Source organism: Miscanthus floridulus, chromosome 6 (assembly GCF_019320115.1).
Source record: "Miscanthus floridulus cultivar M001 chromosome 6, ASM1932011v1, whole genome shotgun sequence".
Classification (NCBI taxonomy): domain Eukaryota; kingdom Viridiplantae; phylum Streptophyta; class Magnoliopsida; order Poales; family Poaceae; genus Miscanthus; species Miscanthus floridulus.
The window spans coordinates 124,701,229-124,725,823 of record NC_089585.1 but is presented as its reverse complement, the minus strand read 5'-3'; the positions used below and the strand labels follow the sequence as shown (position 1 = coordinate 124,725,823).

At 47.9% G+C, this 24,595-nt stretch overlaps 2 protein-coding genes and 1 pseudogene across 2 annotated transcripts; 1 reads left to right on the top strand and 2 right to left on the bottom strand.

Annotated features, from left to right (window-relative positions):
- Window positions 1-947: 947 nt before the first annotated feature.
- Window positions 948-7,270, bottom strand: LOC136461175 (cytochrome P450 86A1-like). Its single transcript, XM_066460585.1, has 3 exons — window positions 7,110-7,270; window positions 6,243-7,035; window positions 948-3,273 (listed from the first exon to the last, which is right to left on the bottom strand). Exon 3 carries the CDS (start codon window positions 3,189-3,191, stop codon window positions 948-950), a length of 2,244 nt encoding a protein of 747 aa, XP_066316682.1. The 5' UTR covers window positions 3,192-3,273; window positions 6,243-7,035; window positions 7,110-7,270.
- An 8,587-nt stretch (window positions 7,271-15,857) lies between these two features.
- On the bottom strand, window positions 15,858-16,621 carry LOC136459465 (uncharacterized; annotated as a pseudogene).
- A 1,715-nt stretch (window positions 16,622-18,336) lies between these two features.
- On the top strand, window positions 18,337-20,368 carry LOC136461174 (UDP-glucuronate:xylan alpha-glucuronosyltransferase 1-like). The gene has a single exon (XM_066460584.1). It carries the CDS (start codon window positions 18,337-18,339, stop codon window positions 20,191-20,193), a length of 1,857 nt encoding a protein of 618 aa, XP_066316681.1. The 3' UTR covers window positions 20,194-20,368.
- The last annotated feature ends 4,227 nt before the right edge of the window (window positions 20,369-24,595 follow it).

Sequence of the window (24,595 nt, the reverse complement as noted above, 5' to 3'; positions counted from 1 at the left end):
CTAGAGAGAAAGATTAAGAGTTTAAGGTCAGATCATGATAGGTGACTATTTTCTCATATTGTTTGATGAATTATGTGAGGAACATGGTATTATTTATGAGAGTACGCCTCCTTATTCGCCTGAATCAATTGGGATTGCTATCAGAAAAAGCGCACGCTGACTGACTTGGTGAGCGTCATATTAGACACTGCTGGTTTATCTAAGGCATGCTGGAGCAACAAAATAACTCCGTCTCTCTCAATTGACAGTTTTATGGAGATGAGGGATGAGATTAGACTAGAGATGCTCTAAGGATCCAAACACCCCCGTTAGCCCTACCGCTTGTGTGTACATAGCAAGAGACGAGAGAGACATAATACACACCCTCCATCCTTCGGCACTCATTTAAGATAGGTTTCATACTTGTATATGCAAAGTAAAAAGCTCCATTGCTCTGTCGATTCATTAGACCTGAATAAAAGTACACAAACCGATCCATCTACCCAAAAGTACACGGGTACAACCATATGACGCCGGGTATCCTACAAACCTAACAGTTTAACGAAGAGGGGGAACGAAGAAAACCATACGACTTTGGCAAGCAGAGAGGCACATAGTTTGAAATGGCTGCGTGGCGAGACGGCTTGGAGCGGGACAAGGAGACGACAGCAGCACGGCTCGGATGGTGCGATGCTAGTCTAGAGATGGTGGCGTGGCTCGGCACGGCCCCGGAGGAAAGGGCTGCGACGGCTATGGAGGCGTCAGAAGAGGAAAGAAGAAAGAGATGAGGTGTGTTGCGGTTTCAACATAGGAAAAGATAAGGAGAGTGAAGAAGAAAAGAAAAAATAAAGATATTATGGAATATTTCACCCTTTTCACTAATCCGGAGAAACTGTTTTGCCATACTTATTTTTTATCAAGTGAAGTTGGAGCTAAAAAAACTATTTTATCAGAGAAGTTGTTTTGCCTCAAACAAAAGTTTTACCAAACACGTCCTTAGAGTGACACATCCGTTGTGCAGAATATGCCTGGGCGCATTTTAGCCTACCGCTTGTGTACAGCAGCCAGAGATGAGAGAGACATACACCCTCCATCCTCCGCCACTGATTTAGAACAGGTTTGATACTTGTATGTGCAAAGTAAAAAAGCTCCATTGCTCTGTCGATCCACTGACCTGAACAAAAGTACACAAACCGATCCAACCACACGAAAGCACACAAGTACAACCATATGACGCCAGGTACCCACAAATCTAGCAGTCTAATGGAGAGGGGGGAAACGGAGAAAACAATATGACTTTGACTGGCAGAGGCGCATAGAAGAACTTCAGCACGAAGAAGCCAACGCCAATGTGAGCGGGCACATGCAAGGCTTATGCAGCTGCTGCATGTTGTGGTCGGGATCACAAAGGCTCCCTGCTGCGGTGCTTCCTCCAGTGCCGCGACGTAGGCGGCGAGGTCCCGCTGCTTGACGTGCACGCGGAGCCCGTTCTTCATGAACAGAGTGAGCGACATCTTCTGCTCCACCTTGTGCCCAGGGATGAGCTCCACCGAGTGGCGCAGCAGCACAGCGGACGCGATAGACTTCATCTGCAGGTACGCCAGGTCCTTGCCCAGGCACGTCCGCGGCCCGCCGTTGAACGCCACGAAGCGGTACGCGTCCTTGGCCGGCTCGAACCGGGTCCCGTCAGCCGAGAGCCACCGCTCAGGCCGGAACTCAGCGCAGTCCTTCCCCCAGATGCTCTCCATTCGTCCAACCGAGTAGATGGAGTAGGTGATCGCTGAGCCGGCCGGCACCACGGTGCCATCGGGCAGCACGTCGTCCTCCACCACGTACTTGGAGTCCTGCGGCACCGACGGATACAGACGCAGCGTCTCCGCCAGTGCCGCCTTCAGGTACACGAGGCGATCCAGCTCGTCGAAGTCCAGCGGCTCCTCAGTCCACCTCCCGGTGTCGTCGCCCCGCGTCTCCCTGAGCACGGAGGCGATCTCCAGTACCACCTTGCGCTCGACGTCGCGCCGCAGCATGAGCATCCAGAAGAACCAGCTGAGCGCGACGGACGACGTGTCGCGCCCGGCGAGCACGAAGTTGAGCGCGATCCACTGGAGCACGTCCTCTGGGAACGCCCTGCCGTTGCCGTCGCGCTTCTTCATGAACCTGGAGAGCAGGTCGTCCGACGGCGTCGCCTTGCGCGCCGCGATGGCCTCTGTCATGTAATGGTCCACGATGGCGAGGCTCTCGCGGAGGTTCCGCTCGCTGCCGACGCCGAGCGCCTTCTTGATGCGCCACAAGAAGCTGGGGAACAGGAACCTCTGCAGCGTCGCCTCGGTTGCGGAGTCGAAAGCATTGGCGAAGGGATTGTCCTGCAACCCCGGCGACAATGTCTCGGGGTCCTTGCCGAAAGTGAGGCCGCAAATGTTGTCGAAGGTGAGGCGCAAGAGCAGGTCCTGGAGGTCCACGCTCGCTGCGGCTTCGCAGTGGTCTGCGAGGATACTCCACAGGCGGTACTTGATAATGCGGTTGGCCCAGCGTGCCATCGCCTGGCGCAAGGTCCGCGTGGTGAACTCGAGCGCCGCCGTCTTGCGCTGGAGCAGCCACGTCTCGCCGTCGGAGTTGAAGATGCCCTGGCCTAGGAGGTCGTGGAACGCCGCCTGCCACATGGGGCCCTTGGGGTAGTTGTCGAAACGCGCGCGCAGGATGTGCTCCAGGTTCCTCGGGTTGCACGTGACGGTCACCAGCCCCTGGCGCTGCGCGAGGAACGGCAGCGGCAGGATGCACGTCTGGTACGTGGCCGCTTCCCCCGTGGAGCGCAGGTTGTCGACGATCCAGTCGTGAACCTGCGCCCGGTTCAGGACGACGCTGGGCAGGCTGCCGACGAGGGGCCACATCCGTGGCCCGGACAGCCGCCGCGTCAGCGCCCAGAACCACACCATGTACGCCGAGACCAATGCCGCTGCCGCCGCGGCGACAACATAGGGGTGCGAGTGCAGGACACCGGCATCCAGTACAGTGGCCATGCCGGTGCGTTTTAAGCTTGGAATCGCACCTGGTTGTAACAGCACTGTGGCAATATAATTAGGAGGGCTGGGTTTTGGCGCTGCGATTAAGAAATGGCGCTGTTCTTGGTGAGTTGGGAAATGTGTTTGGTGCCCTCGTGTATATATATGTCCTCTGCACACGAGCCGTGTGGAGAGGCTTTCCTCTGCGCCCATGTCTCGCAAGATTTTGAATTCATCAAGGACAAATAAAATGCGTTGCTCTTGTCCATACTTCTTGCCTTCTTGCCCATCCTGCCTAACAAGAATAGGCAATGTTCCTCACTTCAGTGAACGTGCTGGTAGTGACTAATCTAACTGGGTTGGTGACATTTGTTTCAAAAGTGTAACAGAAAGCACGGAGCGCTGTAGGTATTGGGCAGTGGTTTCTGCCTATAGAAAATTCAGTGCGTGTGCGTTTCCTTCAAGAACTCTCGCTTTCTTTCTTGTTAGTGCGAACTACCGGAGCAGGTTGCCCATACTTTAGCAAATCTATTTCGTCAAATATTTCACCTCTCACGTACTAGAACCATGCATTGCTCTAACATCGACCTGGTAGCAATAGTTGGTGAGAAATCTGTTGCCTATTACTTCCCATCCAACATATCGAACAAGAAGGCAAGGCTAAAATTAAATACACAGAAGCCAAAAACGTGAGAGTTGATTCACATTACATTCTTTTCATGCCCAGTTTATTTAAATGGTTTGACTGATATAACAGCCTCTACATCGTGAGATCATTTTTGCTCTATGGACAGCAAATCTGATCCCACACTCAAAGAGCTAGAACGCTCGGATCATATGGAGATAACCTCGCGACGAACCCTAGCGAACCTGGCCTAGCCTGACTTCAGAAATTGGCCTAACTGATTTTACTAGAGAATTAAATCACGAAAGCCTAGAAAACGCATCCTGAGAAAGCGCCCACTGGGAAGGTGCACATAGGGTTGTCCTAGGATCTCGGAAGGTCATTTAGAACACCAACAAACACTATTGAGGAGCTTGCAGAATAACAAGTTGGGGATGGAAACGCTAGGGTTTGGAAAAGGCAAAATTAGTATATCATCGACTGATTATCCTCATTCGGTCATTGCCCCCTCATATTTATTTGGTGGGATGGACTTATCGCATCTAAAGATTGTTTACAACTCAAACTCAACATGGATCTCCACTCAGATATGTAAAATTAAAACGGACTTAGTCGACTTGGCAACCCAGCCTAGCCAGTTTGTAAAACATGGCCTAGTTGGCCTGACAACCCTACCTAGCCGGTTTTGCCAACAAAGCCGCAACGGGCCAATTTTGACCATCAATGGGCTCATGCTTACTACAATAGATGCATTTGTAGTAAAGTGTAAACTCATCAAGATATGTTACATATTTGCATAGGTTTATGGATGCTAGGGAACAATATAGAAGAATGTTACATATTTGCATAGGTTTATGGATGCTAGGGAACAATATAGAAGAAGAACGATCAAAATCCCGAGTTAAAACAAAGAAGATACGATGAAGATTCCTTGCTAGACCATACATCTGAGCACTTGATCGAGACGTTGGCGTCGAGGCACATGGATGATGCACATTGAAAACAAAGATCACCATATCATTCACCAAATGAAAAGATAGAGGTACAGTGGAACATCCGGCGAGGCGGCGATCACCAGATATGTGTGCAGTAAGATGGAATGACCCACCGAACAATACAGAGGAGTGATGGACCTAGTGCTAGATCATCAAGTGATTTGGGACCTAGTGTTAGTGGCTCAGAGAAACAACAGTCAACAACAATACGTCACCCCACCAGATGATCCAGTGATGCGTTTTATGGCCACCAGATCACCAAGTGATGCCTGCAAATTATGCATATTGTGCTGAATGGCTAGGACTTACTTAGGGGCTATAAATATGCCATTGGCTGGTTGTTTTGAGTAGGTTGGAAACCAAAGAAGCTAGAGGGTATTGATACACTTGAAGATACACTCCAATCGCATATGAGTTTTATGATCATATCTAAGGCTAGAATTGTGCTTAGTGTCATCTTTAGCAAGTCATTAGGTTTTAGCTTGAGAGCTAGAGTGAGCTGGGCTTTGTGCTCTTGTAATCTTGGTAGGCTGAGACACATCTCAATGAATCTCCGGCGACATCAATCTCCGGCGACATCTACCTCCAAGCTTGGTATGGATCAACGTGACTTGGGGTATGGGCAATAAAGATATCGCTTTCTTGGTTGAGAAACTCCTTAGTGGGAGAGTCTAGTGGCGGTGGTGAGCCTAAGTGGGTTACGGCATTTGCCTTGGTTGATAGGAGCCTATATGGTGAGCCCAACACTACGTCAGATATGCTTTCTAGGGGCGGCTAATGGGCATTTGTAGGGGCGGTTTGGCCGGCCGCCCATACCAAAGCGTGGCTACAAATCGCCAATTTGTAGAGGCAGCTGGTGTTATAAGCCGTCCCTACAAATCGATTTCGGCAATTTGTAGGGGCGGTTCCCAGACCGTCCCTACAAATCGATTTGTAGGGGTGACTGTAGTACCAGCCGCCCCTATAATACCTGTTTGTAGGGGCGGTTCAGTCTATAACCGCCCCTACAGTACATTTTTTCGCCAAAAAAATTCAAATTTACAATTTAAATTCGACCAGAACATATGTGTGTGTGTGTGTGTGTGTGTATATATATATATATATATATAATTCAAATCTGACCACAAGCACAAGAGCACAAGGTGTTGGTACTAAGGATTTCTACCTAAGTGAACGTTACAAGTATGTATAAAAACATATAAGCTAATGAGAGAACTATTAATCACTATGGTGGAATAACTCTGATTTCCCTAACCTATAATCTGAACAAGACAAGGCAGGAATGTTAAATTTAATTGGAGAGCAAAGCATGAAGACAGGAAAACCAAAAATAAAATTGTACAACCAAAAAAGTGATATATGTTACTATATCTATATGTGTAGACATATATGCGGGCACATAAGCTGCAACTAAGAAAGTAATGAGATAACTATTAATCTTGCATTAGCACCTATAAGGAAACCAAATAAATAGCTAAAAAATGTAGTACGTACATGTCTCAGGCAATGGATAGTCGAAATTGTGGAAACGATATGTACAGCATGACTGATGCAAGATTATAAAGGGTCCAAATGATCATGGAGATGGAGGTAGCACACTACTCATTATGAATTGGAAAAGGTAATAGGAAAAGGCTGGCTTACCATTGTCACCTCAAGTCACTGATTGGCCAGTGAACTTGCATGAACAGAGTAGGTAGCCCCAGATGACTTGAAGAAGGAACCTGTATAAGGGCATGGAACCTGCAATGCAAATAAACATGGCGCTGCACTGAACAAAGGCATGGAACCTAAAATGTGGAGTAGCAAAAGCAATAAGAGATATAACAAAAGGGGTTCATCTGTGCAAATTGTCTTTCCCTTACGTCTCATTGTACAGCCCCAAAAAGTGGAGTAGAAATTTAAGCACTAATGGTCCTGCTCTAAAGAATGGAAAGTCAGCAAAGCCACCATGTATAGATGAGGTTATAACGAATAGACTGCACCAGAGAAGGAAAAATTGTGAACCCATAACAAACTGTATAGGTTATCATGAATTGAATCTAGGTACTCCATAACAATGGGTGCTAAAGCACATCCTTTGGCATAGCATGAAGGTAAAGAACTTAACAACATGATGTACTATGCAACACTGGTTGTTGAGTGAGGACAAAGGGCACATGTAAACAGTGAAGGCACTATTAGCAGTTAGAGCCAAAAAAAACATCTTACATAGAACACGTATTATAAGAATAGAGAAGAAAAAACAAACCTGTCATAGAGCATCCAAAAATTTTCATTAGCACAATAGCGCACTTATTAATTGTTCGAAGAGGATACATGATAAGAGGCAGGATCTGTGGAACATACCACCAACAGGTGAAAATGAAATCATGGACCTAGGAATGCTTGCTGCTACAACGGTACTCAAATTGCCAGGTGAAGACATTGGGCATCGCTGCTGCAACATTTTTTTAGATAAGTACATTTTCCAGTGTATGGGGAACCGCCAAAAAAAAGAAAGGAATTTACCTTGGTTCACCTGAGCATGATTTGAGTAGGGTAATCGAAGGAGGCGAGTCACCAACATCATGCAGGAGGTCGTCACCATGGTGCGCAAGCCGAGACAAGGACGCAGTGGCAATAGATGAAATTAGCAATTGCTCAGAGCTAGCAGGGAAGAAGGTTCACGAACGCCCTAGACCTGCAATGACAGAAGCGAAGCACCACGCACTGAGTAGGGCACGAGGAAATCGTTGTCGCCATCACAGAGGGAAAAAAAGTGCAATTGTATAGAACTGACCTGGGCAAAAGCGACAGCTAGGGTTTCGTCGAACGTCGCCACGCTCGATCTCCCTCTATGACGCGGAGCAGCAGTATGACGACGAGACAGGGGGCGACGCGGGACGCCTGCAGGAGGCCGCGCGGGGAGAGCGGGGGGTGGGCCGCCGCCACGGCCACCAGCAGTTGCCAGCGTGTCGTGCCGCCTGGCAGCCGCAGCCTGTACACCGGCCAGCGCGCGTCCGAGAGGGAGAGGGGATCTAGGAGAGGAGCCATGAGAGGAAGCAGGGGAAGAAGATGGCGACGTACCGAGCTGAGCCGCCGCAGCGAGGAAGACGCAGGTAGGGTTTCGTCGAGCGCCCGCGGATCGCCGGGAGGACGCAGCGCAGGGGGGAGCCACGGCGGGGGCCACCGGCGGAGCCCAGCCAAGCTGCTCGGTGACCGGGGACGGCCGCCGGTGGGTCGCCGCGTGCCGAGGGCGACGCCGCTCCGCCCGTGTCGGGAGAGAGAGAGAGAGGAGGGGAGGAGAAGCGGCTGGAAGCTGAAGCGCATATATATTTGTCTGTCGGGATTCGGACGAGAAGCTGGAGAAGCTTGAGAAGCCTAGCAGAAGCCGCTCCATACGAGAATATGCTCCAGACAATCACAGCCACACGATGGAAGATCCTACAGCCGGAGAGAATTGGAGCGACGTGGACCCTGCTTCTCCTACTGGAAGCCGATTTTAGACAATTCAAATTTTGAATTTTAGAAAATGACAACTTCAAATCTGATTTTGAACCACTAAATGATTTCTTCTGTAAAGGTGATGAATATAAAAGTTGTTGAACACATCACTATCTACAATTTTTATTTTGGTCATCTTTTCATTTGACAAAATTTAAACAGTTCAAATTTTGAATTTCTATAAATGACAACTTCAAACAAGATTTTGAAACCTTAAATGATTTCGACTACAAAAGTCGTGAACATAAAAGTTGTTGAACTCATCACTATTTACAACTTTTATTTTGGTCATTTCTTTATTGGACAAAGTGTTAGTAACATCGTTTATAAATTCACATATCACTCATAGTTTTATGAACTATGAGTGAGACATTTTGATTTGTTAACAATGTTTGCTGTCACTTTGTCAGATGAATAAATAACTAAAATAAAAGTTGTAGATCTTAATAAGTTATACATCTTTGATATTCATCACTTTTCACCTGAAATCATTTGGTGTTTTAAAATCTTGTTAGAACTTGTCATTTTTTAAATTTGAAAATTTGAATTGCTCAAACTTTGTCAAACGAAAAGAATGACCAAATCAACACAGTAACTTGATATGGCATGATTTTAAAAAATTTTAGGAAAAAAATCATCACATTTGGAGTTAGTACGAGGGAGAAAGACGAGTTACAAATTTTACCCAGAGATTAAAAAAATCATAATTGTTCATGATGATCAACGATTAACAAGTGTGATTTCTCTTTTTAATCTGTGGTAGAAACTTGAAACTAGTTTTTCTCCCTCATACTAACTCAAAATGTGATGGTTTTTTTTCCTAAAATTTTCTAAAATCATGCTCTTTCATTTTAGTCTGGGTCATCTATCTCTGTCACTAATTTTGGACAATTCAAATTTTGAATTTCAGAAAATATCAACTTTAAACCTGATTTTTAACCACTAAATGATTTCAGCCGTAAGGGTGATGAATATAAAAGTTGTTGAACACATAACTATCTACGACTTTTATTTTGGTTATCTTTTCATTTGACAAAATTTAAACAGTTCAAATTTTGAATTTCTATAAATGACAACTTCAAACAAGATTTTGAAACCCTAAATGATTTCGACTACAAAAGTCGTGAACATAAAAGTTGTTGAACTCGTCACTATCTACAACTTTTATTTTGGTCACTTCTTCATTTAACAAAGTGTTAGTAAACATTGTTCACAAATTCACATATCACTCATAGTTTCATGAACTATATGAGAGACATGTTGATTTGTAAATAATGTTTACTATCACTTTGTCAGATGAAGAAATAACCAAAATAAAAGTTGTAGATCTTGATGAGTTATACATCTTTGGTATTCATCACTTTTTCAGCTGAAATCATTTGGTGTTTCAAAATCTTGTTAGAACTTATTATTTTTTTAAATTTGAAAATTTGAATTGCTCAAACTTTGTCAAACGAAAAGAATGACCAAATCAACACAGTAACTTAATAGGGCATGATTTTAGAAAATTTTAGAAAAAAATCATCATATTTGGAGTTAGTATGAAGAGAAAGACTAGTTACAAATTTTACCCAGAGATTAAAAAGAAAAATTACAACTATTCATGATGATCAATGATGAACAAGTGCGATTTATAGGGACGGCTGGTGATTGAGCCGCCTCTACAAATCGCAACACCGGGGCGGCTGGTGAGTGAGCCACCCCTACAAATCGACCCATTTATAGGGGCGGCTCGTATCATCAGCCGTCCCTACTGTGCCATTTGTAGGGGCGGCTGGTCTCGTGGGTTCCGAGGATGCCCATCGTAGGGCGGCTCCATCACCAGCCGCCCCTAAAAAATTATTCCTGTTGCTACAAACGTTTTTTTAGTAGTGCAACACCGTGACCGACAAGTCGATGAACCGTAGAGTGTACCTCAGCGGAACTCGAACATGGACTATGGGTTGTATTTTGGTAACTGATACCATGAGATACATCACCTCATTTCATGACTTTGCACCTCCTAAGGCTTGGTTTAGTTCCAAAAAATTTTCACCCCAAACTATCACATCGAATCTTGCGGCACATGCATGGAGTATTAAATATAGACAAAAAAAAAACTAATTGCACAGTTTGGTTGGAAATCGCGAGATGAATATTTTAAGACTAATTAGTCCATGATTAGCCATAAGTGCTACAGTACTAACCTGCGCTAATGATAGATTAATTAGACTTAATAAATTCGTCTCGCAGTTTCCAGACGAGCTATGTAATTAGTTTTTTTATTAGTATCCGAAAACCCCTTCTGACATCTCTGAAACATCCGATGTGACATCTAAAAATTTTTATTTCGCGAACTAAACACCCCCTAACATGAATTCTTTATTTAATGCACTTACATTTTCGCAATTGATTCATGTGACTTTACATTTTCTACATTAGCTTAGTCTGGTTAATAGGATCGGATCTATGTTACATTTTTTGTGGGTTTTGGTAAATAGAGAACATTAGATAAACTTAAGTTCACATCATCCTAGTTATTAGTTGTTTTGGGTTTATCAAGTGTGAATAGAAGTAAAGTCCTAGGACAAGCCGCTTCGGTCAGCCATTAACATTCCCTTCACTAGTAAACCTTTATTCATACTTTGCAGAGATCTCCCCTCATATAACCTACAAAGATTGGCATGCGCATGCTCGCATCACGCTCGCAATTGTCCTTTTTCGAGATTTACATGGTTTTCAGGGTGTGTTCTTGGTTTTTTCACTATTAGACTAAATTCATACATATCAGATATTTATTTATCTTATGTGTTTTCGAACACTTCATATTTCTCAATTCCTTTCTTTTTTGCCTTGGCAGTTTCAAGTGCTAAAATTTCAACTCAACTTTTTCATACCCGATTGGATTTTTTTTTGGCTCTAGTGCCAAAAATTAAAATAGGAGCCCCTGTTTAGGGTCCCTTGTTCTAGATGCTCTAGTTGAACATAGCTTTAGCACTAGAATCTACAGAGTGTGTGTTTCGCTTACAGAGCAAAACGAGATGGAATCAGCCATCCCCAGATGACTGGTTAGAGCATGTGTAGAATACAAATAATGGTCAAACTATATGCATTTAACTTAAAATAATAACTAAATTGCTGTATTGAGGGGCTGTTTGGTCTGACAGCCAACACCATCCACACGCCGTTATGGCGTCGCCGAATATTAGGCGGAGGAAACGGCCAGCCACAGGTGTGGCGAAGATTAACAAAGGAATAAGTCACAGAATCTTATGGCCACCACAACGGATTCACGAGCCAAACACTGGTCAAGTTACCCCAACGATTCACGAGCCAAACACTGGTCAAGTTCCTGTAGGCAGCCGTATGTGTAGCGTGGCGAACGACGGCCAGCAACAAAACAGCTCCTGAATGGCTCATTGTGTCACACCTCTACTTTAATGATTTCTGGAGCTAGTGACAACCAACTTAAAAAATTCTAGACCTGATCGAGTTGTGCAAAAAGGCCTACACGAGACCTAGTTTTTTTTTTAAGTTCCAAGAGGAGCATCTCAGCTAAATCCTAGAGCAACTCTACCAAACAATATACAGAGGAGCACTGATTCTATACTGATTTCTACGAAGTGATTCTCTCAAATAAACATAAAAGGTTGGTGGTTGGAAGCTAAAAAACTAGCCTCTTACTATTCAATTTTCGCACATAACTACTTACGTACATGTAGTTTATTCTATAAAATTACTTTTAGTCGTAGAATCACTTCTCTCAATTAATTATTTTCCACACACAATAAGGTTCTAGAAAAGCTCTAACGGATGCATCCTAGCTCTGTTTGACATCGAAGTGGGTCTTAGAAGCGCTTGCTTATTTCCAGCTTTCAGGTGAAGCTTTTTATTGGAAGCATATATATATTATTTATGATGGTCAAAAATCGCAATAGAGTTGGTGAGTATCCTCTAACAAATTTTCATTATTAGCCGCCGCGCAAGAGAACACAAGAACAACAAGCAGATCTTACCCGGATTTTCATGACCATATGTTACGACACTATCCAATTTATCGACAGCTACAAATTAGATGCATATAGCCAGGGGCGGACCCAGGGGCCGACGACCCTGGGCACCTGCTCGGGCTCTCCGTGGTGACGACTTGACACAGTGAAAGGCAACAATGCCAATGCAGCACCGCATGTCGGGAGTCCTGGTTACTGCCTCGGCTCCAGAAAATCAGTCACTTGATCAGCTGGTTCTCATGTCTCACGGAGCAATAGACAAGTACTCAACCACCGGCTACCATGTAGTAATTCATAATTGACTTTCCATTTTCACTCAACAGTCAAATTACCACTCATCCACCGTCTCAAAACTTAAGGCTTAAAAATATAGCTGACGCATGGTGTATATTGAACTTTTGGCGGCAATTTGTTAATGTACAGTTAATTTTTATTGTCATATTATTTAGACAATTGGTTTACATCTCCTTTTCCTTACTGGTTGGTGGTCCAGCTGGCTCCGGCTCTGCCTCTTTTTTTATTATAGAGAATTTTTTATTTGACACTAAGAAAATGAGTCGTTTCTTTCTTAGTCCTGAAATTGAGAAAATAAGTCGTTTCTTTCTTAGCCCTAAAATTTTCTTCGTTCCCTATTTGACACTCACTTCAACTTTCATCCCTAATTTGACACTACCGTCAAATTCATTAGCTAACGGTGTTAACTGGCTATTAAAAAGACGTTTTTGCCCCTAGAAAAAAAAGCGGCGAAGCAAATTTGAGAGGAAAAAAAACTTGCACCCGCCTCTGATGCATGCGCCCAGCTACAAAAAAAAGGCGCAGGTTTTTTTTTCCTCTTAAATTTGCTTCGCCGCTTTTTTTTCTAGGGGCAAAAACGTCTTTTTAACAGCCAGTTAACACCGTTAGCTAACGGATTTGGCGGTAGTGTCAAATTAGGGATGAAAGTTAAAGTGAGTGTCAAATAGAGAACGAAGAAAATTTCAGGGCAAAAAAAGGAACGACTCATTTTCCCAGTGTCAAATAAGAAATTCTCTCCTTTTTGTACACTGTAGCAAGTAGTCGTTTTTTATCTTTCTACTAAAAATGAACACGAGTCAATGAAGACATAATTTTTAGCTTCAACCGGCTTCGTCTGTGCACTATAACAAAAAAGCCCAAGACATTCAGAGCTACGCCAAACAATGCTTTAATGTTTGCATATTCACTTATGTAATGCTGAATGGTGATTTTAGTTTCAAAACTATCACGGCTGTACACTTAGCTTATATCAGTGGTCGATATGTTTATGTGAACTTGTTATCTATTGTTATGTTCATCCAAGCTCTAGGAAATTTCTAGGTCCGCCACTGCATGTATCCTATTTTGAGGTGAACTTTGTAGCCACATCAATTTTTTTAGAGAATTGTAGCCACGTCAATTATTATTACGGGACATATTATAGCGACGGTGTCCTAGAGGATTGGGTCTAACCTACACCACTTGGCAATCTTATTATATATAATTTTCTAGAGCCGAACAACTAGCGACCGGACTGTCCGGCGCGAGGCCCGCGTTCGGACGCAGCTGCCCCATGCCCCGCTCCTGCTCCGTTCCGCACGCCCCACCCGCTCGGATTCTGTGCCGCTCGAATGACTCGCCCCACCCACGCCGCCCGTCCCCCACGCGGGCCCACATCATCGGAACATCACCAGCATCGAGAAGAGGAGACACCGAGGCAAGGCTGCAGAAGGCGAGGAGGAAGATGCAACACCCGATCTACTTTTGAAACATCCAAATAAAATATTTACAACATACGTTCAAAAAGAGTTGAAACACTTGCAACATACGTCTGAAACACTTGTAAAAACACCTGAAAACTGCTTGAAAAAGTCATTGCAAAATATATGCAACAACTAGATAAAACACATGCAACATATGTGTGAAACACGTGCAACATTAGATAAACACACTTGTAACATACGTTTAGAAAAACAACTAAACATTGGAAGCAAAAGCTTGCAACATAAGTGTACAACCATTGCAACATATACAATATCTCGATCTACTTTTGTAACATCCATATGAAATACTTGCAACATCCAGATGAAACATTTGAAACACTTGAAACATACGTTTTCAGCGCGCAATGTCACCTTGCTGCCTAGATGAATCACGGAGCTCGATGCCACCACGACGCATGGAGCTCGCCGGTGTGCCTCTACGCGAGGACCTGCTCTGCGGCCTAGGCCAGCGCACCCTGGATGCGGTGAAGAACGGGCTTGGCGTGGCAGGGGATGGAAGCGCCGCGGGGGATGGTGGCGGCGGCACGCCGGGGTGGCCTGGCAGGGTCGGCGCCCAAGCGCTGTGCCTCGGAGGCGGTCGCGCGCCGCGCCTGGCTGGGCCAGCGGCCGAGCGCTGGCAGGCGAGCAGATAGGAACGAGTATGTTGACGAGCTGATTTTTCTATTTAGAAACGGAGCAACGGGGGTCTTTAACTGGCGTCGCGCGGCCCACCAACGGTGCGTCTAGCCGCCCGGACGCCCGTTTCCTAGCATTAGCGTTTCTAGAGCACGTATATAACATAACAGCTCTACTTTAGAGGCCTTAAAGAATGACATTGGCCGTGATGCCAGAACTCAGTTAGGAAAGGCCTATCTAGAAAAGTAGGTGGGTTTTCATCAGAATGCAAAGCCGGCCCAGTATAGCACACTGACAACGCCTACCCATCTAGTTTGTGAAAGGTGTTTCTACTGCATCACCTGATTGAGTTCCAATGCGTGAGCAAGTTTTTAGTTTGGGCTTATTACGGTTTGTTTGATTGCTTGGTTAAATCTCAGCACGGCCAGGAATTAGGCTAACCAAAGTATAGACAGATAACAGGTTATATTCAATGGTATGGTGTTCAGTTTTTTTTAGAGGCGCTTAATGATGCAGTCTCTCTCTCTCTCTCTAAGCTACTCTATAAGAGTCTATGCATTGTACAAGCCCTTATGTTCTATAAGACGTGTAGGCTTTTGTTTGTTTCGTCAATTTACGGTACAAAAATCAAAAGCAGAAGCACCTTGTTTTGTCCTCAAACTCATCTAACTTTGAACAGGTCTAACGAAGCTGAGTAAACACACTACGAAATCATTTTTTACTGGATCTAAAGTTAAAATATTTGATTTAAACACATTTATCGCTTGAAAAGACAAGCTGAAAAGTATTGTTCGTTGATAATGTTAGGAGAGAAAAAATATTGTTTCTTCTCTAAAAAAGTACGGCTCATAAGACAAACGAACAAGGGTGACTTCCATGCATAAGGAAGGTAGGAAGAGTTAAATAGACATTTCTTTTTTTTCCCTTCTACTAGCAAATGTGCCCGTACATTGCAACGGGATGTACGTATAGGAATCAGACTTTGTATTGCCATTACACAATATGTCTTGGAATCTAGTTATTGCAAACCATATGAGCATGAAGTTAGGAGTCTGAGTCGCGTATGTGATACGATGAGCGCGAGACCAGTTTATAAAGTAAAAAAAGTAGGATGAAGAAACGGTTTGGAACAAAAAAAAAATCCTCTTTAATATTAGCTATATAGGTGTAGAAGAAATAGATATAGATATACATAGATAAGATTAAAGTAGAGAAGTAGATAGAAATAGTTATTTATTTATTTGTTCAAAACGTGACAAAAAAACGGATGAAAAATCGTAAAAAATAAAATAAAATGGCAACAGTCGACTTTGAAAAGATGGAACATGTAGATACATACATATCTGTGACAGCACCGTTTTAGCTGCCAAAGTGGCGATTCGTTGTTGGCTTCAGCCCCGTTTCCTCCTCGTGGCGACGATAGCCGCCACCGAGGTGACGACCACCGATGAGGCCTCACGCTGGGGCGGTTGCAGACGAAGAAGTTTGCCATCCTCTGGTTGTGGTACTGTCTCACCTTGTCGATCTCCCGGTCCATGGCCATGTACACGGACGGGTACGTGGAGTGCCCGTCGATGTTCTCGATCAGCTCGTGCACCTCCTGCCCGCCGCTGGACCCGCCGCGGACCACACCGGCGCGGCGGAGGATCCGCACGTCGGCCGCGTCCTCCACGATCTCGGTCATCATCTGGAAGTAGCGCGTGATCGGCTTGCTCAGTTGCTCTGCTCCTCGTACTCCCGCGGCAGGGGGTTCCGGGCCATCGTGATCAGCTTGAAGTCGTACACCAGCGCCGGCAGCCACACCGTCGGCTGCGCCAGCCGCGAACTCGATCTCGGCGCGGCCATTGTCGGAGGCCTGGAGACGGACCCCTGACCTGACCGCCAGAGATACCTCGCGGTCGGCATGCGAGACGGCCAGCCGGTGACGCTTCTCGGCTTCTGCCCCTCCCCTGCGCCGGCTTGACCACGCTCATGTGCAGGCAGTCCAGGAGCGTGCGCTTGCCGCCTCATCATTGTTGGCCACGTCCTTGAACGGGCTGTCCGGGGGCGCCGCCACGGTCTTCTTCGTGGAGAAGAGCGAGTAGTACCAGCAGAAGTGGTGGATCACGTCGGCGAGGTTCTGCTCCGTGACGTCCAGCTTGTACTCGCGCTCCATGGATTCTAATTAAATTTCTAATCGATCTGCTTTGTTGCTGCATGCTCCCGCTGAAGCGGCTGCGTGCATGGATCTCGCACGGGCAGCAACGAGCGGCTGCAAATTAAGCACGGTGGCCAGCGATCGAGCGGGTGAGCCTGCCTATGATGGTCCACGTCCTTGACGCCGTCGCCGACCACGCTAAGCCACCGTGTCGCTACACGCGCCTACACCACGCCTTGCCCTCTCCCATGTATATATATATATATACACGTACTCAATGGCTTCGTTGGCTTCGCTTGAAAAAACCGGTTGATTTTCGAAAAGATAAAATAGGCACGGGAGATAAAACCGATAGTAAACAAACCGATAACGGGGAGACTGGAAAAAGGAAAAATCAAATGTATAGAGGAAATGCGTGGAAACGGAAGCAGACACGGAAATATATGGTAGGATAAAAACGAAAGAAAAAAATCAGAAGAAATGTGGACAAGAAAGAAAAGCTGAAGCAAACACGGAAAATAAAAACGTTATTTGGATCAGGATTCCTACAGGTTATTCAGAAGCCATATATATGGAAAGTAAAAAAGACAGGTTGAAAGAGACGCTTTGCTATATAAAAAGTAAAAATAAGATTTTATCTAATTTATTTTCTATTTGAATAAGGATTCCTATTCTATTTAGTTTATTCAGGCTTAGAGAGATCTATTTGTCCTAACTATCTAAGGTAAGTCTAGACGGAAGAAAACTTTCAACTATCGGTAGTTAGAGGAGTTGGACGAAAAAAATGACTGAAAATTTTGCCTCTTTATTAATTAGGTATAGATATAGATACAATCTAGGAGTATATATATATAATAATAAAAAAGAATAGTTGTGAAACACTGTTGGAACGAGACTGACCTGAACTTAATTTTATCCTAAAACTATGGGCAGCAGAAATAAGTTGCCATTTACAACCAAATGGATAGCATCACTTGATCGGACAATGTGACGGAACAATCGATGGAACCATTCGCCATTAAATTTTGTCGCGGTCCGATTCGTTTCGGCTGATTGGCTACCTGAAAGTACTGCTGACGGGTTTGGTGTGAGAGAAAAATATTGTTTAAGCCGTGGATTATAAGCCAGATACGAGCGAATAAGCCAAAATGAACGTGCTGACGAACGATCGAACTCCAGTAGACGTTGAGTATACGAATAATTATCTAAAAACGAGCTTGCTAGTTCTGTTTAGTTAAAGGCAGACGATTAATTTCCAAATGCCACCTGACTGTGAGGTGCCCCGTGCCCATCCATCACTCCATCTATAAGAATCCTCCAGATGGCGTTCCCTACAAAGCAAGCTACGAACCATCTGACCTAGCAAACTCTCCCTATGTATTGTCCATTTGGATTACATGCGTATATATATTTATTTATGTCAAAGCAAAAGCATACGAATGCACTATACAAAGAGCTACTGCCTCTTTCTCTAACAACAAAAAAAGAAGAAGAGCTACCCCAACTTTGGAAAGGAAACTGGCCTGATATATCTAGCCTGGGCCGGGGATGCTGCTCGCTGCTGCTGGAGCGCATGCAGCTATAAGCTCCGATCAGAAATCGATCTGTAAGTAGCTACCTTCAACCATTCTCTCCGTCTCGGTTGTTCTGTTCCACACCACATTTCGTCTGATGATCATCCTGCTTCTGTCAGTTCAGTGCTTGGGAACCTGAGACTGAGACTCCGCAGAGACATGACTGGCGGCGTACGGAAGAAGAGGGTGTTCAGTAAGCTGCTGGTCTTGCTGTTCTTTGTGTGCGCCATCATCATCGTGGCGCTGCTTGTCCGCGGCAACGGCTGCTGCGTCGTCGTCCAAGTGGCAGTACTGCCACGGATAATTCCAGTTTCCTCTTGGGATGCCTCTCCTACCGCTGCTACAACTCCAAGTGGCAAAATCATCATCCCTCCAACGTCTTCGAGAGGAGCATCGTCATCAGACGATGATCGTCAGGAAGACTCAGAGGCAGTAGCAGCGTCGGAGGAAGAGGTGCCCCCTGCAGCTGCCCCGTACGCGGCAGACAGCAGGTGGAACATCCAGTGGGAGAGCATCGCCAGTGTCCTTTCATCATTCAGCAGTAATGGCACTGGGCGTGGATTCGCCAGAGTGGGCCTGCTCAACTTCAACTCGTCGGAGGTTGCGCGCTGGACGAGCACGTTGCCTGCCGCCGACGTTCGGGCGGTGCGCCTGGCGCCCGCCGCGGACGCTGTCGCCTGGCAAGCCCTCTACCCGGACTGGATCGACGAGGAGAGCAACAGAAGCAGCTGCCCCTCCCTCCCCGACCCGGATGCCGCCCCTCATCACAATTACGACCTCGTCGCCGTCAAGCTTCCCTGCCGCGGCCAAGGCTGGTCCAGGGACGTGCGCAGGCTCCACCTCCAGCTCTCCGCCGCCAAGCTCACCTTCCACGGCAATGGCAGCAGCAGTAAGTCTGGCATGGTGTTGATCCTGAGCGAGTCGGGGTGCCTCCCCCTGCCCAACCTCTTCCCCTGCAAGCACCTCCTCGCGCGCCGCGGCCACGCCTTTCTCTACCGCCCCGAGACCACCTACCTCCGCCACCGCCTCAACCTGCCCGTCGGGTCCTGCCAGCTCGCCGTTCCTTTTCTCCGGCCTTCACCTACACCACCAAGTGCAACGCCAGGTACAAGCAGGATCAGCAAGCAGGCCTACGCCACCGTGCTGCACTCCGCCGACGCCTACGTCTGCGGCGCCATCGCGCTGGCGCAGAGCATCCGGCAGTCAGGGTCCACGCGCGACCTGGTGGCCCTGGTGGACGCGCACAATGTGGGCGCCGAGCACCGCGCCGCCCTCGCCGCGGCAGGCTGGCACGTCCGCCTGGCGCCGCGCATCCGCAACCCGCACGCGAAGGTCCACGCCTACAACGAGTGGAACTATAGCAAGTTCCGGCTGTGGCAGCTGACCGACTACGAGAAGGTGGTGTTCCTGGACGCCGACCTGCTGGTGCTGCGCAACATGGACTTTCTGTTCGAGGAGGCCCCCGAGCTGAGCGCGACGGTCAACAGCGGCGCGCGCTTCAACTCGGGGGTGATGGTGCTGGAGCCGTGCAACTGCACCTTCGACCTGCTCATGTCGGGCATCCACGACATCGAATCCTACAACGGCGGCGACCAGGGGTACCTGAACGAGGTTTTCCCTTGGTGGCACCGCCTGCCGCGCCACGTCAACTTCCTCAAGTACGTCTGGGCCGAAGGGGACCGGGCGGCACAGGCGCGGATGCTTACCGCGGAGCCGGCGGAGGTGCACGCCGTGCACTACCTGGGCATGAAGCCGTGGCTGTGCTATCGTGACTACGACTGCAACTGGAACGTGGCGGCGCTCCGGCGGTTCGCGAGCGACGAGGCGCACGCGCGGTGGTGGGCGGTGCACGACCGGATAGAGCCCGTGGAACTGAGAGAAAGGTTTTGTGCGCTGCCGGCGAGCCACATGGAGGTGCTGGAGCAGCACAGGAGGGAGGCGGCGATGGTCAAAGCGCCAGACGGCCACTGGAACCGCACCATCACCGACCCGCGCCGCCGCATCAAAGTACAGTAATTGCTCTTCGTACGGCCTCGGGCCATGGCTGAGAGAGATCAAGAGCTAGGATGGCCATTGGGCAGAGGGGCTGGTTCGCCTGATTTTGTTCGCTTGGTTGAACACTTCAGACAGGGCCTCGGCCGTCGAAATTTTCTAGCTTCACAAGAAAATTTGCCAGCTTCATAACCAAAAAATGTTCTATTGGCTCTGTTTGGCTTACCCCATATTTAATTTAGTTCGGCTTATTTTTTAAGTCGAAACAGTATTTTTCTCTCACAACTAATTTATCCGGAACAGTGTTTTTCAGTCAGTTTCAGTCAAGTTTTCAGGACCAGCGAACATGGGCAGTACTAAAATTATTCCAACGTTTTATTCCGACGTACGAGAAAATTTATTCCAACATCACAAGAAAAACGATTGAACGCTACAAAATGCTACGGATGAATGCTTATGATAAACTTGTGTGAAATTAAAAGATTAGCAAAATGAATTGTATTTATTTGGCTGAAAAACGTGGAGCGGGACAGAACCAAATATGTCGTATATATACATAGATGTCACCATAGAGTTTCATATTGTTAGAAAATTAGTCAAATCAGTACCAATTTAATCCAAAAAATTATCGGTAACATGTCTATGACATTAGACATGTGCACGCGTGATCTAAGCGCAACAAAAGGTGATGATTGTTTTCGGCTCCGATCGATCGATTGTGAGGGTTCTGACGGGGACCAATATTAGGGTACCCAAAGAGGAGGAGCTAACAACCGTCGCACGCTGACTCATCCGCACAATCAAGAGCGCGACTACACCGCTTACCGGGTCACTCCTCGTCCGTCCACCAGGACCATGGGCCCACCCTAAGCAGACTCTGCCTCGCCCGACATCTGAGGGCAGACTCTGCCTTGCCCGATGACCGCGGGCTGGCTCCGCCTCACCCGACGTCTAAGGGCAGACTCTGCCTTGCCCGACGTCTGAGGGTAGGCTCTGCCTCACCCGACGTCTGAGGGCAGACTTCGTCTCGCCCGACGTCTGGGAGCTGGCTCCGCCTCGCCTGACGTCCGGAGGCCGACGTCCGGGGGCAGGCTCCGCCTCGCCCAACGTCCGACGTCCGGGGGCAGGCTCCGCCTCGCCCGACGTTTGCGCGTTGCTCCTTCATAACTACGTGCGCAGATAAGGGGGGACACTCAAGTCAACCGTAATACCGAGGACCATACCCTGCACGTCTGCAGAAAAGTACCGACATAATATGACGAGACGAGCGCTTTAAGGCCCTTCTAGGCATGTCCGAGCCCGAACAGTGTTGTAGGCGTCGACGTTTGTTTTACAGTGTTGTGGACGCCGCCATTGGCCCTCGGACACGGATCTTGATGAAACCATACGACAACCACTACGGTCCAAGAGGAGACTCACGTCCTCTACAGTGAGTGACGTTCAATCACTGCGCCATCCGCTCACCTTGGGGTTGCGGATCAACACCCTGGTCTGTCGCGCCACCCGCCAGGGCGGGATGAGACGTGACCACTTGCTGATCAAGTCAGAGCATGGCATCATCAATGGACAGACGCCCAGCATGGAGCTATCCCTGGCATCATCTGCCATGGCAGTAGGGCTCGCTCAAAGGAAAAGGAAGACCCAACACCTTCGAAGGACCCTCTTTGCTTCTGATTTTTCTTCTTTCTCCCATCTATAATTCCTGCTTCCCCTTGGTCTATAAAAGGGAAGGCAGGGCACCCCACTAAAGGGACGGATCAATAGAACACACCATGCACCACATAACACACGGTTGAGCAGTATCCTAGCTCTCAGCACCCGTTCGACCTTTCCATCAGAGACTTGGGACATATCCCTCTCTCGTCCATTTATACCCCCTACTACGAACCTTTCAGTGCTAATAACAAGAGCAGCAGCCACAAACTGGACGTAGGGACATTCTGCCCGAACCAGTATAAACCTTATGTCTTTTAGCACACCATCCGGGCCCAACGCGCAATAATACAAATTTACTCGTTGGTGTTTACTCGAAACACTGACAGTTGGCGCAGTAGGTAGAAGACCTTTGCACGTTCCGACATTAACACCAGGCCACGGATGGCTAGCCACGAAATTAGCTAGGTCCCGAGCGCACACGTGCACTTTGGAGACCTGGACTTCATCGTCACGGTAGGAGGAGAGTTGGTATTGGCTCACGCCATCATCCAACCTCTCCCCTCCATCAGCCTCAATTATGGGAGGCTTGAGCGCTAGCTCGACATCTCCCTAGGACCCTAGCCGTCTAGGGAGGACCCATGCCACCTCACCCTCTCTCTGGAACACCCCACATGGAGCGCCCCGATAGTGCTTTCGTTCGGTCTCCGCAACGTCGCGTCGACCGTTAGCCACCTTATGGCACAGCGCATGATCCTATCCCCTGCGAACAACGAGTTCATGGGGGTGATCGAACGTGTCACAGAATCTTTCCACCACCTCCTAGCTGAGGAGCCAGGGTTGCCCTCTAGCTCTGACTCTAGCAGGGGAAGCCATCATCCCTCTCGTGAATGCTTCATGGCAGGTACCCCCAAGGGGCACGTCGAAAGCATCCACGAGGGGGAGGCTACTCCAACAAACAACCTCGGTGACAAGGCCAAGAGGGAGACAGTGGCCCCGCCATGCATGCTGGTGGAGCAGCTGAAAGTCTGACACTGAGAGATCAAGGAAGCGCGACTCCAGCTCGAGCAAGAATGCATGGAGCTCGACCAGGAGATAGAGCGCCACAGAGACGATGGGCACGCATGCGCCATGGCCCGCGACATGAACCGGAGGATCATCGCAGATGATGAAACCCTCCCTCGCTTCGCCCGAGTGAGCCAGAACATCACCACCATGGTGGCCTTGCTCCATGGCCTTCCAGAGGCCGCGATGCTCAAGTATCGTCAGGCCCACCGTGAGATTCGCACGTTGCTCAAGCGTACGGTGGCGCAGCAGGCCAAGAGCTCATTGTCTCGACGATGTGAGCTCGACATCAGCCATTGCACGCTCTCAGAATGCCCCTGGCAGGTACACGTCGGTCCACTAGGAACCACAAGAAAGTAGGCAGCGCACCGTGGTCCCGATGCGCTAGCGTCTCGGCCACAACCGTGACACGCGCAACACCCTCGGCGACCGCAGACGTGCCTACAATGACCCAAGAGAGGGAGTTAGATGGGGCTATCACCCTCGACATGGTGGACGCTACAACAGCAGCGAAGGACCAAAGCCCAAGCCCCGGCCCACCAGGGCCTTAGGCCTTTGGCTGTCACATTCTCAACGCTGCTTCCCCACTGAGGTACCGACCTCCAACCAATATCCTGAAGTACTCTGGGGAAACAAACCCCAGACTATGGCTCAAAGACTATTGGCTTGCCTGCCAAGCTGGTGGTGCGGATAATGATGACTTCATTATCCATAACCTTCCACTATTCTTGGCCGATTTGGCACGAGCGTGGTTGGAACACCTGCCGTCCAATAGAATCCAGAGTTGGGTGGACCTGAAGGAGATCTTTGTAGGGAACTTCTAGGGCACATACAAGCGTCCTGGGAACCTATGGGACCTCAAAAACTATAGACAGAAGGCCAGTGAAACCCTCCGTGGGTACATCCGGCGCTTCTTCCGGTAGTACAATGAGCTACCTAGTGTCGCCGACACCGATGTCATAGGAGCTTTCCTATCCGGGACTACCTACGAGTCTCTGGTGCATAAGTTGGGACGTAAGGGCCTGCGAACCACCAAGAAACTCCTGGACATTGCAACTAGCCATGCCTTAGAAGAAGAAGCGGTCCGAGCGATCTTTGATTGTCTTGATAGCAAGGTAAGGCGGGAGGAGGGCACCGGCGAAGGCGCCTCCAATCATTCTGCCAAAAGGAAGAACAAGAAGCAACGGCACAAGGGCTCGCTTGTGGCCACTGCTGACCACAAGGGTGGTCGAAAGCCCATGGAGGGCACTCCGAACCATTTCGAAAAATTACTCGAGGGGCCATGCCTGAACCATGCCTTTCTAGTTAAGCATCTATACAAGGACTGCAGCTTAATGAGGCAGGTTCTTGTCCGGAGGCTCCAACAAAGGGGAGCATGGGAAGGACCTTGACCCCACCACAGAAGACACCGAGGGGAAGGACGGTGACTTCCAACACCAGACTGGTTGCCTCATGATCTTCGGAGGATCAGTGGCCTACGACTCCAAATGCCATCAGAAGGTCGCACGTCGCAAAGTCTATACGACCAAACCAACCACACATGCCTTTCCTCTGGTGGTCAGAGTCCGCCATAACCTTCGATTGGACCGACCACCCAGAGAGTGTCCCGCATCTAGGGGACATATCCGCTCAGTGGTTGATCTGATCGTTGGCACAAAGTGACTCAGCAAAATACTAATGGATGGAGGCAGCGGCCTCAACATCATGC